The following is an 18,525-nucleotide window of genomic DNA, read 5'->3' on the forward strand; positions in this document are numbered from 1 at the left end:
TTACAGCGCAGACAGAGGTGAGTTACTGTACAGGTGGATGGCTTGTGGCAAGAAAGATTTTCTGTATCTGTCCTTTCAGTAAGTCTTGCTCTCTAATGTACTTTTTTTGTAAGTAGACTGACTAAATCAAATTAAATTATACTGCACTTTTAGAAATCAAACTTTAATAAAGCATACTTGTGTATTAAAAATGACTTCAAAATAAGTATAGTTTCCATAAGTAGACCACATTACCACTGTTTACACTCATTTAAAAATACTTTTTATAAGTACTCTAAAAAAACGCAGATATTGCAAATTAGTGTAATTATCAGGTTGTACTTAATGACATCTATTTTGAACTTCATACTTTAGGTTAAGCAAAAAAGTAAAAGCATACTTGTGATAACTTTGATATACTTAAATTATATTTCTAATACACAAATGAATACGTCTTTCTGACCAGGATTTACTGGCATCTTAAATTACATTTTTTCACTGTTTAAAATATAACTATTTATTAACAATTATTTTAGTCTTTCAGGTGGTAAAATAAATGCCCCATACATCCACTGTAGAGACTTTTGATACACTGTGAAAGACATTTTTTTCATAATTGTCAGTGAAAATGTTATCTTAAAAAAAAAAAGTGTGTTGAATTGGAATTAAAAAACTTAAGAACTGGATTTAACTGGCATTAATTTCATTTGGTCAGTGCCACAAAAAAACACAGAAGCAGTGGAAAGAAATACACAAAGTACAGCCACAAAAACAATTCATTTAGTTTACATAACAATATATTACACGCCGAAAATATGCAGAGAAAATATTTTATAACAAATATAATATTACAAATTATTAAAAAAAAAAAAACACAAACAACTGACTTTCCCATAGTTTTTATAGTAGCCTGTACAGTTGATTTTTAAATCAGTAAATCTATACTTTTTAAAAAATTCTTTAATTAAGAAATATATTAAAGTACTTGTAAAAAGACATATTTAACCTACAGTTATGCTGTTATTGTGGGGTCAGGAGGAAATTCCTCTTCAGGTCACAAAAGAAAATGTTGAATGCATCACTGAACTGAGGAGGAATTTGTTGTGAGTGCACATTCACATTGAAATCACACTGGTGACAACATAACTAACTGATCCTTTGAACATTTAACTTCAGTAGTGTTCACAAATACAAGTTTTAAAAAACAAAAACAAAGTAAAGTCAAATGAATTCTACTTAAAAAAGAAAATATTGTGGCATTGTCATCATGCATCAGTACCATTAAATTCTCCATGCAGACAGTCTGGCTATGCAGCCTTAATCAGTCTCGTGATAGACCAACTCTTTGCCCGCATTTTGCAAAGTTAAAAGCAGCAGCATGAAGAGAGGCAGCAAGACGCTGGTTCTTCATCAGTCTGGTATCTTCCAGACTCAGGCTGGTCCCTGCACTCTGCTATGAAGGCCTGAAGCTGGGACACAGGCATCTTGTCCTGCTGGTGATGCTGGAAAAGAACCATGTTATAGTTTTAGGGAAATATATGGTGGCCCAGAGGGTCGAAACAGAACAACATTTCATGAAACACTTCAACATTTCAGAAAAGACTACAACATTTCACAAAACAAAAGAATATTTCCAAAAACACTACAGCGTTTCCCAAAAATGTTTTGTTTTCTGAAATGTGGTGTTTGGGGAAATGTTTTGTTTTCTTAAAAGGTTGTTGCATTTGGACCATCAGGGCCTCCATAATATTTAAATTAGGGGCTGACCAATATTGGTTTTTCAGGGCCAATACCAATAGCTAATATTAGTAGTTAATGAGACCAGTAACCAATATTTGGAACCGATACGCATTTACAATAAAAATGAAAATCTTTCATTCAATATTTAGAACTTGTAATATAACAAACTCCAACACAAAACTTTGTTTAAATGCCTTTAACAAATGTTTAATCAAAACTGAAACTTTTAACATCATATAAACCATCAAGTGAAACTTTAAATAAAAAATTAATACATAAAAGAAGCTCCCTTAGATTTTACAAAGTAAAAGCTCCTTTCATGCTGACACTGTCTTTGCGCTTATAATCAATTAATTTCATCAGCGAACATTAAAATAAAATATGCCCTAATTCAAATGCAAACATAAACGAAGAAAACTAAGATCTACAGCAATATTAAAGAACATTTCTCAGTATGTTGAAAATACAGCAGATGCAGACTGACCTTAATGGTCTCGTAGGTGTCAGTGATGAGAGCGATGAACAGGCTGAGCACCATGTAGATGAAGAGGGAGATGAAGGAGTAAAGGTAAAGTCTGCTGAAGAGCCACACCATGTAGCCCCCATGTCTCATCTTCAGGAAGGTGGCGTACATGTCATCTCCGTTGAGAAGGGAGAAGAGGCACTCTGTCACCTTGTCGAGCGTTCGAAACTGGAGGAAAAAATGTTTATAATATTTCTGTGTCACCATAGCGAAGCTCCCTAATGTGTCTGGTGATTTATTAGGCCACAGTGACACTTGAAACTAGATTAATTATGATAATTAACTGTCATACTTTGTCATGGTAAGGCCCAAGGACGATCCAGCCACAGAAACAGTACCCAAGGTAGATCATGGCCGCACAGCAGCAGAATCGAATCACATTTGGGAATGCCGCCCTTAGTGTTAAGATTAATATCTAGAAAGGATGAAAGGTTTTTTCATCTCTCTGAATATGCAGTTGCTACTTTAAACAGGTTGGCTGATGCATTGTGCAAAAACAAAAAGCATGAAAATTCTTACATTGTATTTCCTGAAGAAACCAAGGTAACGCATCACACCGACCCAGACGAGCATTGTGGCTGTTCCCAGCAAGATACTGCAGACGTCATAGTTTGTCAGGTACTACAAGAAAAAAAAATACTAAAAGATAAACTAGATATCAAGTAAGTACAAGTTAAGGGTGCACAATCTTAATCTATTCCCTTTGCCCTGCTGACAGTGAATAAATAATTAAAAACACAGCCCTAAAAGTTCAATTAAAAAAACAACCTTTGTTTGTATTCCAATTTTCAGCGCTGACCCAGCGATGGTCAGTGTGTCGCTCACAATGATGAGGATATACCAGCCGTTCACAAACTCCATGCGGTCTGACCAAGACACCATTTTATTGTAGTAGGCATGGAAGAATATGTTGAACTCCTGCATGAGAGAAAATGTAGATATTGTAAAACAAATACACAATACAGTAAACAATATCCTACAGCTACAGGCCTGTCATAAATGATATACTGAGAAAGCCTACTGGTCACAGGCCCAAGGGTCCAAAGTTTTGAGTGCACTCTTTTAAGCCTCCGTGGCCTAACAGAACTTTTGGATACACTCAAATGGATGGTAAACAACAGAAGATTTGCATATAGAAAGTATTTTGTTTATGATATTTTATTACAGACATTTTTAACAATTGCAGAATAGTAAATATAACCAATATCTTGTGTATTTTGTACAAAAATATTCTGATCCAAGGACGACTGCGGATGGCTCAGTGCAACCAATTAATCGTTCTCATGTTTTGTGATAGTGGGCCAGATATTGAGCCTTTCAACTGCAGACCAGAGTTTACGGCACATGTGTTGTACCCTAATGATATGTGGCACTATGACTCAGTGATTTCTCCTCTTTTTAACCTCCTTGATACCTGCCAGGACAAGACTCATAATGACTACAAAGAAATGTAAAGGAACTGTCTGACTACAAAGAAATGCAAAGGAACTCCAAACGAACACAAAACAAGCACAAGGAGATTAAATCAGTCATTTATTACAGACTGAATGGCCTCCTGGTTTAACTGTTGTGGTAAATACATGCACCAGAATTCTGCACACTCATCAGTGAATGATGGTAATGATTTACTCGTTTTCTCCTAGAAACTTACAAACTGGAGTTGGATGCCATTGATGACGGATCGCATGCAGAGGATGAGGGAGGTGAAGCAGGCGAGGATGACCACAGAGTCAAATGACAGGAGGAGGTAATCGTTCTTACCAGCTACAAACCAGAGACACAGATTTCCAGTGAGTAGTTATATGAAGAGACTTTTTTTGTTGTTGTTGCTGCTCCTAGATCAAGGGCTGCAGAATAATGCCCCCGTCTGACATTTGAAGCTATAACCAGTAAGAGTATTTTTGTTTGGTTGGGTCTTCACACTTTGAAACCTGAGAAAATTGGCCCGATTTATTTCAATCACATGGGTGGAAGTCAATGACCAATTAAGAGGAAATAACACAAAAATTAACAAGACATAAGCAAAAAGTACAAGAAAATTACCCGATTTTTTGAAAACAAACAAACAAACAAACAAACAGAAAAAAAATAAAACATGAACAAGAAAGTGATGTCAATCCAGGTTTCGAAGGGTTAATATGTCAATGGTTGAGATGAAACTGGAAAAACTTACAAGTGCCTTCAACATTCCAGTCTCTGCATTCATAAATTCTTACATCATTTATAACATCGAGCTTTATCTTTCCACTGTGTGCACGATTGTCAAACATGATCTGTAAAAAAAAAAAAAAGATTCAATTCAATGAGTGGCAAGTTTGAGAGAAACTGTATGACCTCGTACACCTCAGATGAGTTTTCAGACATTGTCACCAACCATTATATGAAAGTCGTAACAGTCTGGTAGCTCGTGGTGCCGCACAGTCTGCAGATTGATTGTTTTCAGAGTAAGGTAGATGTTCACAGATAGCAGCCTGCACACACAAACATAAATTAGCATGCAGCGCTCTCATCACCTGGAATGAAAGTAGCACTCTTAGTTTAGTCACCTTTTGAAATCTAAAGAGAAGTTGAGGTGCATGGCTGAACCGCTGTGGTCAAACGACTGCACGGGATATATGGAAATACAGTCTGTGAGGAGGAAATACAGGCAGTTAGATTTAATTTACTAGTTCAGTAGAGGAGTTACTTACACGCTTCCTCTTTTTGTGGAGTCACAAGAAAATCCGCAGTGATTATTTTTTCCAACCATGCCATGAGTCAGCTTCCATAAATACACTAAACAATATGGATACAACTCACGCTATTAGACATAAATACACAAGTTCCACAGCAACAACTGCATTTGGTGATTTAAAGGTCCCATATTGTAAAAATCTAATTTCCATATCTTTTTTTTCCTGTGAAGCAGTTATAGGTGCTTTAAATATTGTGAAAGTATTAAAGCACTTAAATCCCACAGAAATGCACACAGTCCATATTTAGAAACTGTGCCTTTAAACAAGCCGCCAGGACTTCTGTAAAGTTGTGATATCACAAGTTCACTGTATAAAAGTAAAAACTGATGCTACAGTGCCGGTACAGTCATTTCATCAATGCAATGATGGTGCAAAGACTAGACAGAGGACGCAAATGTGGAAGATCCGCAAACACTGACCAATCAGAGCAGACAGGGCTTTTTCGGGAGTCAGGCTAAAAGAGACAGGTGCTAAACAAAGCGTTTTAGATAAAGGGTAAATATAGGCGAATTAATGAAGACGGTATGAGAAAAATAACAGATTTTTTTAAAGGTTAAAGCATGTAAACATATTCTCGTAGAAAACCCAAAACACAAGTGTGAACCTGAAAATGAGTATAATATGGGACCTTAAAATATATATTTATAAAAGTTATTTTTTACCTTTATCAATATGTGGATCAATGTCAAAGGTCTCATTTCCAGGATAGATGCTGCTATTTCTGTAAAACTCTTGACAAACAGACAGAGGAGTGTACTCGCCATCAACACTCTCGTATGCAAGATTACCTACTGTCAGGTTTTGGAGATTGATGTACTGAAGAAAAAGAAAAGAAATTAGATTTTTTCCTTATGTGAAATCCCCATGTGATATAATTGTAATCTTAAATTTTTCAGTACCCTGTTTATGATGTAGTAGATGTGATCATACACGTCTGCCTTTGTGTAGAGTGCGTAGCTTCCCATCTTGTGATCCTTGTATCCTTTTAGAAACAGATGTCTGAATGTCATCAGATTTTCATCTTTGAAGGTGACCATCATTTCGTTGCTCAGGCCGAAAGAGACTAACTAAAGCAGAGAAGGGGAAGAAACAAACTTATAATGCAGAAAGACATCCACTCTCTGTGCACATCCATGACAAGAAAACAAAGAATTCTGTTTACCTGGACTGTGATTATTGCAATTTTTAATATTTGCAACATCAGTTTCCACGGTTTGCGACCCCTGGCTCTGTATTTCTCACATGGGTTCATGAAGAAGTACTTGAGCCTCCGTCTGAAGTCCTCCACCACCTTTGAGTCCAGGGTGTGAGCGCTCCATCTGCAGTGACCGTTCAGCCTCCTCTCCTCTGACCTCGAGGCACACAGCGGCTCAGAGTCCTCCATTACACTCAAGTACAGAATAGAAATTAACTATGTTATTAAAGTTTTTGGCGAGGTTTTTCTACATATAGGTCATAAATGTGTTTATTAGGTAAGGGTTCAACCATTCCAGTCATTCTGATGTTTATCAAACTGGTTCTCCAACATTAGCTGGTTGCTGTCACTCTCAACTCTCTTAAAAATCACCGTCTCGAGCTCTAAAATACACTACAACACTCACAAAAAACGTTTTTAGGAATTATTTAGCCATATTTAGCTCAAGCACAACTTATTTTAGCAGACTTGCATGCAACAACAACCATGCAACAGACAGCAAATGCATACTTCAGCTACTATATTCATGACCATTTTTAACATATACGACTAAATCAAAAAATCTTTGCAATGAATCACAACGGAAAAACAAAAATGGATTCAAGTTAAAGAACCTTACATCGTAGATATCATTGTAGTGTACCAATATAATATCTTTACAACCTTTTGCACGAATAATTAATTATCTCAGAGAGTGAAAACACCAAATGTTGAGGAAAAACACAATGTTTATATATATAAATTTAAAAATAATAATAAATGAATTACCTGCTGTGCACCAGCGAGCCACAGAGTGACTGGTCTAGTCGGGGCTTCTCTGCTGTCTGTGAAGATCAGACGGTGCAGTCACCACACCAACCGTCACCACAATGACTGTCACTCGTCTGTGTCATTTTAAGCTTTTCCAGTTTTTCCAAAACAGTTACAGAATCTATGCACACATGAAAACAGATACAGTTTGTTCACTTCCGCAATGCAGTCATACTTTATTGTCCCACTTACTATATTGCCAACAATATGACTAGAAAGCAAATCGGCCAAAGGTGGAAAGATTTCTTGGTGTTACCTTAATAATATGTTCTCTCTGTCTCAGATCATAATGATATGTTCTCTCTAACAGTCAGGGTGTCTACAGATATCAGACACTTGACACAATGATCATTTTAGGACTTTTTTAAGGTAATTTTTCCAAATTTAATTTTAGGGCAAATCATCTTTTTTTTTTCAAGCATTACAGGTTAGTATGAAGTAATACATACAGTATGTAGTCTCATGCAGAGGTAGGTTTTATGTAGAAATATGGTTGTTAGAGGGAGTTAGAATAATCTATATTTTGCCAAATGGCAAGCGCAAATTTAAAGTATAAAGACAATTTTAGGATCAGTGGTAGGCTTAAAAATTTGTAATATCAGGAAGGTGGTCTTTCACAAAAAAGAGCTCAACACATTTTGACAACAATAAATTAAAAGACAGTAAAATGAAATTACATAAAGTGTTTGACCTTACAAATTCAAATTCAAAACTATTTAATGACTTTTAAGGACTAACATTTATAAAATTGAATTCATGAAATGTTTAGACTTTTTAAGGACCTGCAGACACCTTACCACCAGATCATTAGCCAAAAGTGGAAAAAAGGGAAACATGAACCGGCATCAAGGACACTTTTGCTCAAATGTTGTGTGGCGGAGACGAGGAAAGAACAGAACTGGAAAACATCTGACCTCTATTGGCGATTTTGTATTGAGAAAATTTTGTTTTTCACTCTGCATGCGTAATTCAATATTTTCGTGTAAAATACACAAAGCCTTGAATGCACTGCTTTGTACCAGTTTCAGCCTTGCTGCAAAATCTTGGTTTAATAGCCAATTTTTGTTGAATTTGCAAATTCTTCATGTCTTCCAGTTTTGCTAGAGACATCTGGTAATTTATTATTATTATTTTTGAAATAGATGGTACCGGTTTATAAGATTTTACAATGCAATGTCAGCAAAAAATGATTCATGAAATCCCACTTTCTTTTAAAATATTAATTTAAACATTTTATTGGGCAGTAATTTTATATTAACCCTTTGTTTTTCTAAACCACCACACAGTCACCAATGACAAAAGGAGACATGTTGAAATTATACATAAAACCTTTAGTTTGCAATCGATTACTGAATATGACCAAAGAATTAAGGAATAAGCGGGACATACTTTGTTATTTCGTAAAATGTTTTGTGATTCAAGACTTCTGTAGTGACAAAAATGTAAAGCAACTTCTATTATGTCTTAATGCTGAGTCGAAACAGAGTTAACTGGAAATTCTCCACACCGCTCTGATCAAAGGCAGCGTCTCATGAAACCGACTGGCTCATCACTCACATAATACTCAAGCAGTCATTCCAGTGTATAAAATCTTCTCAGTGCACCTAAACTGTGGTTTCTGTGTTTTCACACTAAACAGGAAATCACACCTTTGGTAAAAGAAGAGGAGGGGGGAAAGTTAACAAGGGGTGAGTCAGATTTTCTGAGTTTATCATAGAAATTCAACCCCAATACTTCTGTGGGTGAGTAAGGAAATAGATACAGAGTGCTTACCTATTTATTGATAACACAGTTTCAGAATTTAAATCATAATTTTGCCAATTTAAACTGTATTTTATCTATGTTAAGTGGTTGTACTAGTGCTTATATTCAAATAAAGTTTAACATTTGACAATTGTGGCTTATGTTGTTTAATTAAAAAGGGGGGTTGTGTAGAAATATGTATATATTCTTTAAATTATGGTATTATTTTAGCCTTGTATCAAAACCAATGTAACACATTGGGACCAGTGTAAAAAAATGTCCAAACAACACTCCAAACCAACATTCTCCTTTCCGACTCAAAAACATTTGGATGCTTGATCAGTGGCCCTCCATGTTAAACTATGATGCTCTTGGTACCCTTCCTGCATCAGTTTTAGTGTTCAGGGATGGCGTTTCAATTTTAATTCATTGCATGTATTGTGGCTTTTCAAAATAAACTCCAGTTTTCACAGGAAATGTACAGTCTCCGCTGCTTAAAACCCTACAGTCTCTTCTCAGAATAAACTTGGTACACGGGTTTTTAGGTTTACTTGCTTAGGTTTAGGCAACAAAGGCACATGCTTATGTTTAAAATATATGACTATGTTTGGCTTAAAATAAGTACATTTGGTAAAAACCTACAATGTAACATCACATACATCACTAGAAGTGTTTTTGGGAGTATCTGTACTTTACTTGAGTTTTTATATTTCTGTCAATTTTAACTGCATTTCCTAAATAGCATTTATACTTTTACTACAATATATATTTCCCCTAAACATCTAAGTTACTACAAAACAGGGAAGAAAGGGAGGAAGGAAGAAGGGAGCGGACATATGAATAAAGGAATGGGAGGGAAGGAAACACTGGATTTGGTCTTTAAAACCTTTAAAAAAAAAAAAAAAAAATTCCGAGATAAATGTAGGCAATTAAAATTCACACCAATTTTACAAATAAATAGCCAAAACTGAAGAAAAAAAATATAGATGAATATTTCCTAAATATTTATTGCTACATAAAATATGACTTTTTGGTAACATAAATGTAAGAGGCATTCAGTGAGGGTTTTTTTTCCAATTTTTATTTTGAAATTATCAATTATTTTGAGATTTTAAATAGCAAAGTCAGAAAGACAACATTTTATTAAATCCTACTTTCCATGTCTGAGCATTTTTAAGACTTTTAAAAGATTGGTTTAAGACATCCTGACACCAATTAATTTTTTTGATGAATAAATTCAATGCCTTTTAGGACTTTTCAAGGATCCGCGTTGCACTGGTGTCTGACACCAAGGGCCACTGACCAAGTGTCTGTATTTGGCGAGTTGTGAGTTGATGAGACCAGGTTGGCCTGAGTGATAAATTCTTCCTCTTTTCTATCATAAAAAGCTGATAAAAAAATAGTGGTAAAACAGTGGAATATCCCATGAACAGCAATTTCTGCCTGATCAAAGACAAGTGCAACCCCAGAAAGAGCACGAGACAACAATGAGGGTTTGTTTGAGCATTCTGATGCTTGGTCCCTTAAACTGTATGATTTGTCCTCTTGAGATTTCAAATTAAAAGATGCTCCTATGTGACGTTGGAGTGAGAGAGCGTGACCGTAGGGGCTGGAAGTTTGGGTCCCCTCCGCCACTGGTGCACCCTGGCGCTGCAGCATCTATGTTGGAGGGGGATTCGACCATAACCTCGTCAGGCAGCGGAGGAGCGCCTGGGTCTCCGGGCCTCGGGAGGCTGGAGGAGGTTGTGGAGGAGGCGATGCCGATGCTAGTGCCTGCCACAGAGGGCAAGTCTCCACATTTCTGTAATGACGGCAGATTGAGCGAGCCTGCTATGTCTGACGTGGAGGGGCTTCGCTCTCCGTCCGGGTGGAAGAGCAGGGTGGAGTTGCTTGAAAACGTTGTGGGGAAGTCGCTGGTCGTGCTCGGAGTGTTGAGGCTGCTGTCAGAGGAGGAACTTGAAGCCGCTGCAGATAAAGAAAGTGGACAGAAGAGCTGAATTAAAGCACCAAGAACAAATACTAAAATTAAAATACACAACAGATTTCTTTGACTGTTAACCTCTGAGAGCCTCGATCTTCTCGTTTTTGACCTTTTGCACCTCATCTGTGATTTTGGTGATGATGAAATTCTGTGTGCGCAACTCTCTTATGGAGTCAATCAAGGAATCCAGGCCCCGGGGGTTCTCAGCCAGTATGTCCAATAACGTGGCCGTCCTCTTGGTCTGTGTGGTCCTGCAGCCAATGTCTTCTGCGTCGTCTCGTGTCAGGATCCTGCGAGAGCGCAGGTAGTCGAGGTGGCGTTCTGCTCTGATCTTGTCGCAGAGGTAGTGCCGCAGTCTGGTCAGCACCTGGTCATCCACAGCAGCATGAAGGAGAGACACACACAAAGTGAGCTGCAGAACAGGAGGGGGGCCTGAATGCACAGAGCAGGGGCAAGATACTGTTTCTAGGATTTTCTGATGTGTCTAAGATTTCAGAACATTTCTAGGATTTTAGGGAATTTCTAGGATTTTAGTTCATTTCTGGGATTTTAAGATATTTTTAGTATTTTAGGACATTTAGGGATTTTAGAATGTTTCTTGGACTTTTGGGCATTTCTTGGATTTTCGGACATTTCTAGGATTATAGGACATTTTTAGGATTTTAGTACATTTCTTGAATTTTAGGAAATTTTTCGGATTTCGGGATGTTTCTAAAATTTCGGGATGCCTCTTGGATTTTAGGTCATTCCTCAGAATAAAGAAAGTTTCTAGGATTTAGGACTGATTTTAGGATGTTTATAGGATTTCAGGATATTTCTCGGATTTAAGGACATAGGGAGCTTAGCAAGGACCTCTGTCAGGGGGCGTGGGGATCCTGCCCTGGCACTTTATTGATAAACAAGCTCTGTTTTGATGCTGTTTTTTTAACTCTCACAGTGAAAGTGAAGTTTAGTTTTACTGGCAGAGAGTCGGGGTAAGGCCAAGAACCTGCAGGAATTCAGTCAAACAGGAACTACAGGAGGTTATAATCATAAAAAGTCTGTTGCAGGTGGTCTAAAATCACTTCCCCAAGGGACTTCATTATTTATGAGGGGAGGGTAGTGCAAAACAGAGGAAACTCTTCAAATAATTTTTTAAGAGCTACTGAGGGAGTTAGGTTTTGCTCTTTGTTATCATGAATAAACTGGAAACAGCTATCAACCTTTTTCAACTCTCTTAGCGTTGAGATGCTAACCATCCTATTAGTAGTTTCCCTGTTGTCCCCAGTTTATGACCTCAAAGCACATGAACACAACACAGTCGGATGAACAACCTCTCAACTCGGAAACATGATATAAACGCAGCATGGCTTTCCCCATCAGAGCGGGCGGGACTTAAATGCGCTCTGTGTCTATTGGTCCAAAAGACATCAATCAAAGAGTAGCCTGTACTGATTCCAAGACATAAAACATGTTTGTCTGGCTCTTGACAACAGATGAGTGAGCAAACAAAAAAAAGTGTCTACATTACCCTCACAACCACAAAACCTGCAAATGGGTTTAAAAACACGTGTTCTTAAAAATAAAAATAAAAAAATCACACCATATATTATAGAGAGAAACTGTAAAATATGGTTATTTATGGTGGTGGGAGGGGCATGCATTTCCCCCAGTAACTCATGGAGAATTGGAAAAATAATTTCTAATCAGAGAGGGGTCAAACCACAGCCGCCCCTCTTCTCATATAAATAAAGCACAGTCCCTAACCTGGTCTGGGTTTGCTCTCCATGGCAGACAGTTGTCCATCTCTGTTTTAGCTTGCAGCAGTACTTTTATTAACTCACACTGACTAAACCCTGTCTTTAGGCCATTTCCAAAAAAACAAGTGCATTAAACATTGTGTCATAACATCCTCCAGAGGACTAATATGGGCACAGAGAAGGTGTGGTGCGGTATTTCCTCCTTTTAACAGGCCTTTAACGCCAAACTAGGTCAGAATAAAGCGTCTGCGGAGCGATAAATCTGTCTGCATTTTCCACATACTTTACCTTATCGGAATGACCATTTCATCGGAAGTAACATTTGGCTGAGTTATCGTACTCACGTCTTTTTTAATCTCTGCCATTTCATCTTCAGTGAGGTGAGGAACATCCATCCCTCTGACCCGCAAAGTGACAATCCAGGTGTTCCGGGTAACAAAGATAACTTATTAAAATAGCAACAATGAAAAAAAAACTATGAGGGTAAACAAACTACGCGTTAACAAATGTGTCTCTTCATCATTTGGCGTTAAAAGGCGGCGCATCCACTGTCCATTCAACTTTTTGTGTCTCGAGAAATCCCCGGACTTCCTGATTCTGTCCGTTTATGTCGACACGAAGAAGAGAAGTACCGTCACTTTCACACTAACAGCTGGTTTATGTGGTTAAATATCTTTTAAATAGCTTAAATCCAAAATGAAACGTCTCTTAAAAATTTGGACAAAGGTTCAATTGTCAAACTTTCCTCGTGTTCATCCGTTTTGACGGTTTTTAAGTTTTAATCAGTGTTTCTGATACAGGTGAAGTGTTGTTCCGGTAGAGTCCACTGAGTGGCGCTGCTGTATCTCTCTCACTCACACACACACACACACACACACACACACACACACATCAAACTTCCTTTTAACTCTATTTTATTTACTCATCACAGCCTCATTAATGTCATGCCTTTATTGCTGTAGTATTTTTCACTTAAATCTACCATTTATCAGCTACAGGTACAAAATTATTACATTTTATTTCTTTCTATTTCTTTTTTTAAACTGTCTTTTATCTTTTTAAGTTATGTGTTATCTGTTTTATTTCCTTATATTTGTGGTTTGATTTCTTTTATTGTTTATATTGGTTTTTTTCTTTGTATTAATTATCTTATTATTCTTATTATTTTTTATTTTATTATTATACTTTATCCTTACTTTTTACTTTTACTGTGACCATCTCAAAACACACCTGTGCAGTAACTATGCTGTTTATCAGCATCTTCATATGCTGCAGCTGTCAGGTGGATAGATTACAGGTGCTCACTAACATAGATTTTAACAATTTTGAGAGAAATATATCTATTTAGTGCATGGAAAAACGTCTTAAATCTCAAATTTAAATCTGTGAAATGGGAGCAAAAACTAAAGTGTTACCTTTTAAGTTGTGTTCAGCAACCTTTTTTTAAAAAAAAAAATAATAATGTTAATTTATTTAACTTATTTTATTATTTGGTAATGAATCCAGTTTAAATGTAGCTTCTCTACACCACAGACATTAAAGTTAAGTCGGGTAGTGCAGGGTCAGCCATAGTACAGTACCCCAGGAGTGGTTTGGGGGTTGTGCAGTACCCTGCATGTGTGGGGGACTTGAGCCTGTAACCCTGCAGTCACCAAGCTAAATGCCCATGGACTGAGCTACTGCCTGCCGAATAGCGTCATTACAAGAGAACACAGAATAAGGTGGACCCAAAAAAATGCATTAAAATGGCACAGTGAACTGCAGTGGATGAGAAAACAACACTCCAGTAAACATGAAATAAATCACAAAATGGGAAAACAAGATTTCCAATTCCCTCTAATCATGAAATGACACCAACTGTTTGAGGACGGAGCTCCCTGAGGAGACTGTGGTCAGGCTTGTTTTGTCATGTCCCGCAATGCAGCTGGAAAACACCAAGCATTTAGCTTACTGTAAATCAGGCCACGACCTTCTGTTGCTTGCTCAAAGAGTTTTTCGTCTAATGATAATGATTTGAAATCAAGGGGAAATACGAGCTCCGACAACTACGTGGCTGCTGTTGCATCCCAGCAATTTCTGGAGGAGGTTACAGCCGAAAGATGCCCTTTAAATGTCAGGTGTTAAAAGGTCAACCTATGACTGGATCTGCCTCTTTACACAAGTAAAAAAAAAAGTTAAATGGCAACAAAGCATCAGCAGAAACTGACAGTACTTGCTCACTTTTCTCTGGAAAAGCTTCCTGATGAATCACCTTGTTCCCGTTAAACAGCCGAGAGTAGTTACCTGGAATTAATTAGCTGTTAGAGATTAAAACAAAACCCATTGTTTACAAATGCGTGAGCGGCTTCTACAGTGAATGAGACGCAAAGATTAAGTCTTTTCTAGAAATGATGCAATAAACTAGATTTGCAATCATATCTTCGCCATCCTACATTCCTGTCTGCCGTATGGTGTATGACACGCTCTCACAGAACAGCCAAAACAAGCTTGTCTCAGACCTCTTGTGGTTTTGCACTGAGCAGCACTGGGAAGGTTTTTCTGCCTTTCCGTTCTCTGCTGCCAAACTTTATGCCACACAGAACTTGAAACCTACCTGTCTATTTTTCTCTTTCATGCATTTGTATTTTAGCATGCAATGACTTTTTACACTTTTCTTCTTATTTCCACCCACGCTTCTCTTAAATGTCATCCTCTAGGACCTCGTTTCAAGGTTTCTCTGCAGTATTTCGGCAAGGCTGAATAGATTTTTAATCATAGACCATCTTGTTATATCATCGCACCAGCAGTGACACCAATCTGCAATTTAAAACCATTGTGGGGGGTTGTCAGTGGCCCCTTCCCTTCTTCCTCTCTACATCCAAGGCCCTTTTTTGGAACACACCAATCTTTGACCTCTGCATTCACTGTGATCTCAGCTACACACCTGTAAAGTTTTAGGTCTTGCACCGTTGTCACTATATTGCATTGACAAAATCTGTCCACAGACAGAAGGACAGAACATAGTTATAAGAACCAGCTTTCAATTGTGTCCACACCACAAGAAAGCTCTTACAACTGTTTTGAGGGACTATTTAAGCTCCTATTTCAGAGAAGGTAATGCAAGAGAAAGAGTGTCGATTGGCCAAACTGTAGACAACACACAACACAAACAATAGCTTGCAATGAAAGAAAATGCAAGAAAACATGGACAAATGGACCTACAGTAGAGAGCTGGATTTACTAAGCATATGCAAGGTGGAAAACACAAAGCGAGCAAGCAAAATCCCATAGGTTTTTTTTTTTATGAGGGAACCAGGGCTTTCTACAGAAAAACGTCCTGCCTGGAGCACTCTATACATTCATTTCTGGCCATAAGTCAACTATTTTATTATTTCTTAATAATAAACAAACACATATGGATAGCTGAAATCAGCCAAAGACATGTTTTTCAATGTAAGAAAATTCGAATTTGAGTCCCCAAAATGTTAAACTGTTACTTTAAGTTATTGTGCTAACAGCAGCTGCAAGATGGTGGAATTTGCAGGAAGATTTTTGGGTTTAAAACCCCATTGGGAGCCTTACTAAAGTGCCCTTTAGCATGGCACCAAGTTTTAGCTGACTCACCCTGACCTCTGACTTTAAATCATTATAGTTTTATTATTTTCATCATATTTATTTATTATTTTAATTTGTGCTGTTATCATTTACCTCTTAATTTCAGTTCGAGTATTTTATCTTTTATCATTAATATTGTCATTTTATCTATTTATTTATTTATTAATTTATTTATTCTGCTTTTTCTTTCTATAGGTTTTACTTACAGTAGTGTTTCCTCAGTTCCTGGTTTTAATTAGTACTCCTAATTACTAGTGCTTAACTTAATCTGGTTTTACTGTATAAAGCACTTTGTGTTACATTGACTGACTGATAATAGTTTTAATACTGTCCTTTATACAGTTTACTTTAAGACCCGTTCACACGCTGCTGTGTGGGATTGGGACATGGATGTTTTACAGGTGTAACATTGTCAAAATGGTCAGTTCACCATGAAACTGTGATCCTTTCCACATTCTCCAGCTGCTTATTATGTATTCGATATGTTCCTCTTACCTAACATGGTTCTGCAAATTCTTTATATTACAGCTTCAGAGGGAAAAGTTTCCACTCTAAACCACAGCAGTCAGCAATTTCCAGGCATCTGCGAATGCACCGAGCTCACGCTTGTTCGCTCTTCATGTGCCTGAGCTGAGGCTGATTTAAACTGGCCCTTGTAACCTCGGTTAGATAAGAGGGGAGGCCGTGCCAGTCCTCTCAGTCCTTGTTCTCACAGGTTATAATGAAAGGAGAGGCATTTTTCCCTGATAACTCGTATTGTTCTTTGATGTGGATAGAAGAGGATGCTTTTTATCCTGGCTGCTATTTCAAAGGAACCCTCAGTGTTCATCCCGAGAGGAATGTTGCTTCAGGCATTTCTCAAGTTTTTTGTTTTTTTGTCGGTGTGTTTCTCATTCAGACCGAACAACAAAGGATTCCTACGGTTCAAGCATTCCACAGGGTTCTTGTCTCTTCTTTTTTTTTTTTTTTAAACATTTAAGTCAAACAAACTCTAATCCGTCCACACCCTTATAGGTGACTGACAGGAATTGCATGTGTGATTTTAACCGCGGCGAGGTTAGAGAACACAAACACCAATCACAGACAAAGTGCAGCAGTCTAAACATTGCTTCGACCAAGATAGAAATTCAGTTGGTCAGAGAAATATGTAGCTTTTCTTCAATATTTATGTCCGAACTTGTGGCGCCCTGATGTCGAATCTCTTGTGTGGGCTGCTCTCACATGCATGAGGCTGACATTTCAGGTATCATAATCTTTTTTTGTCTGTTACGTAACCTTATTTCACCAGTAGATCTTCTTTTTCCATTATCTAACCTGATAAATTCTTATTGAAATGGCAAAAAGTTGGCATAAGGGACTGTGCTTGGGGGTGGCTGGGGTGTGACTTCATTTTCTTAAATATCCCAGCCCTCCCCAAGGCCATATTTTGTCCTTGAGCATCCTGAGCACAGACTGTATATAAAGACGGATGACACATCTCTATTTTTCCTCACTGTACAAAAATGAAGCCTAAAAATCCAGAACAAACCGGCGTCATTCAGAACCAGAGACTGTGCAATAGCAATCTGGCCAATTGCCAGCAAGCATTGATTGTGAGCACACCGACTGGCACAAACAGCTGTCAATCATGACATCAAACCCTCTTTTTATAGCATCAAATTACCAATTAAAACCTAAATTATCCAAAAAACAACAAACAAACACTGGAACATATGTGATGAGAACAATTTAAAATGACAGAAACCGTCTTTAGAAAAAAAAAATCAATGTGTACTTTGAGTTTATAATTTGTTTATAATTTTAATTTATAATCATCCCATTTGCTAACATGGAGGGAGCGGCCAGCCGCCAGGAGGCGATTGACATTATTTGGCTTCACTTTTTAGGGAGCTGTCATGTCATCCATCTTTATAAACAGTGAACATGAGTGACGGCGAGAATGCATGCCTTCACTGTAAAAACAACATATTTGGGTTTGGTTTGGGGTTTACATTTGATAGAGGGGGCGCCCCACGTACAGAGGCCATGTCCCGCAGCAGCCGTGGGTTTGACTTCCGTGCTTTGTCTGCCGTATTGATTAAAGGCCAAAAAGCCCTAATAAATAATCTTTTTTTTTTTTCAAACATGTTTCACAGTTTCTGGCCCTGATAAATAGTGTGATTTTAGAGACTTTTAAAGAAAACATGCCATTTTAAACCCACATGCAGGTTTTGAGGATCTGAAGGTATTTAAAATAAGTACAAAATATGACCATTTAATTTAAATTTCCCTCCCCTAAGCCAAATCAAACACATAACTTCCTCCCTGGTGCTTAAATAATATTTGAAGTGCCTCCCGTGTTTTGCACCACCTCCTCCCTTCTCATAAATGATAAACAGTCCCTAAAAACATTTCAGTAACAATAAATATATAACAAACAACAACTTCCACAAAGCACATAAGTATATATATTATGTGCCTTTAGGATGCATATAGAGGTATGAAGT

General features: G+C 37.5%; 2 protein-coding genes across 2 annotated transcripts; both read right to left on the reverse strand.

Annotated features, from left to right (window-relative positions):
* Positions 1-737: 737 nt before the first annotated feature.
* On the reverse strand, positions 738-8,046 carry mcoln3a (mucolipin TRP cation channel 3a). Its single transcript, XM_042497802.2, has 13 exons — positions 6,941-8,046; positions 6,140-6,365; positions 5,877-6,044; positions 5,640-5,793; positions 4,789-4,870; positions 4,617-4,713; positions 4,416-4,515; positions 3,894-4,006; positions 3,011-3,160; positions 2,762-2,863; positions 2,535-2,657; positions 2,204-2,410; positions 738-1,481 (listed from the first exon to the last, which is right to left on the reverse strand). Exons 2-13 carry the CDS (start codon positions 6,359-6,361, stop codon positions 1,344-1,346), a joined length of 1,656 nt encoding a protein of 551 aa, XP_042353736.2. The 5' UTR covers positions 6,362-6,365; positions 6,941-8,046; the 3' UTR covers positions 738-1,343.
* Positions 8,047-8,187: 141 nt separating this feature from the next.
* bcl10 (BCL10 immune signaling adaptor) lies at positions 8,188-13,212 on the reverse strand. Its single transcript, XM_042497743.2, has 3 exons — positions 12,790-13,212; positions 10,785-11,073; positions 8,188-10,690 (listed from the first exon to the last, which is right to left on the reverse strand). Exons 1-3 carry the CDS (start codon positions 12,838-12,840, stop codon positions 10,284-10,286), a joined length of 747 nt encoding a protein of 248 aa, XP_042353677.1. The 5' UTR covers positions 12,841-13,212; the 3' UTR covers positions 8,188-10,283.
* Between the last annotated feature and the right edge of the window lie 5,313 nt (positions 13,213-18,525).

Source organism: Plectropomus leopardus, chromosome 12, assembly GCF_026936395.1.
Source record: "Plectropomus leopardus strain MGB_pleo_1.0 chromosome 12, ASM2693639v1, whole genome shotgun sequence".
NCBI classification, from domain to species: Eukaryota; Metazoa; Chordata; class Actinopteri; order Perciformes; family Serranidae; genus Plectropomus; species Plectropomus leopardus.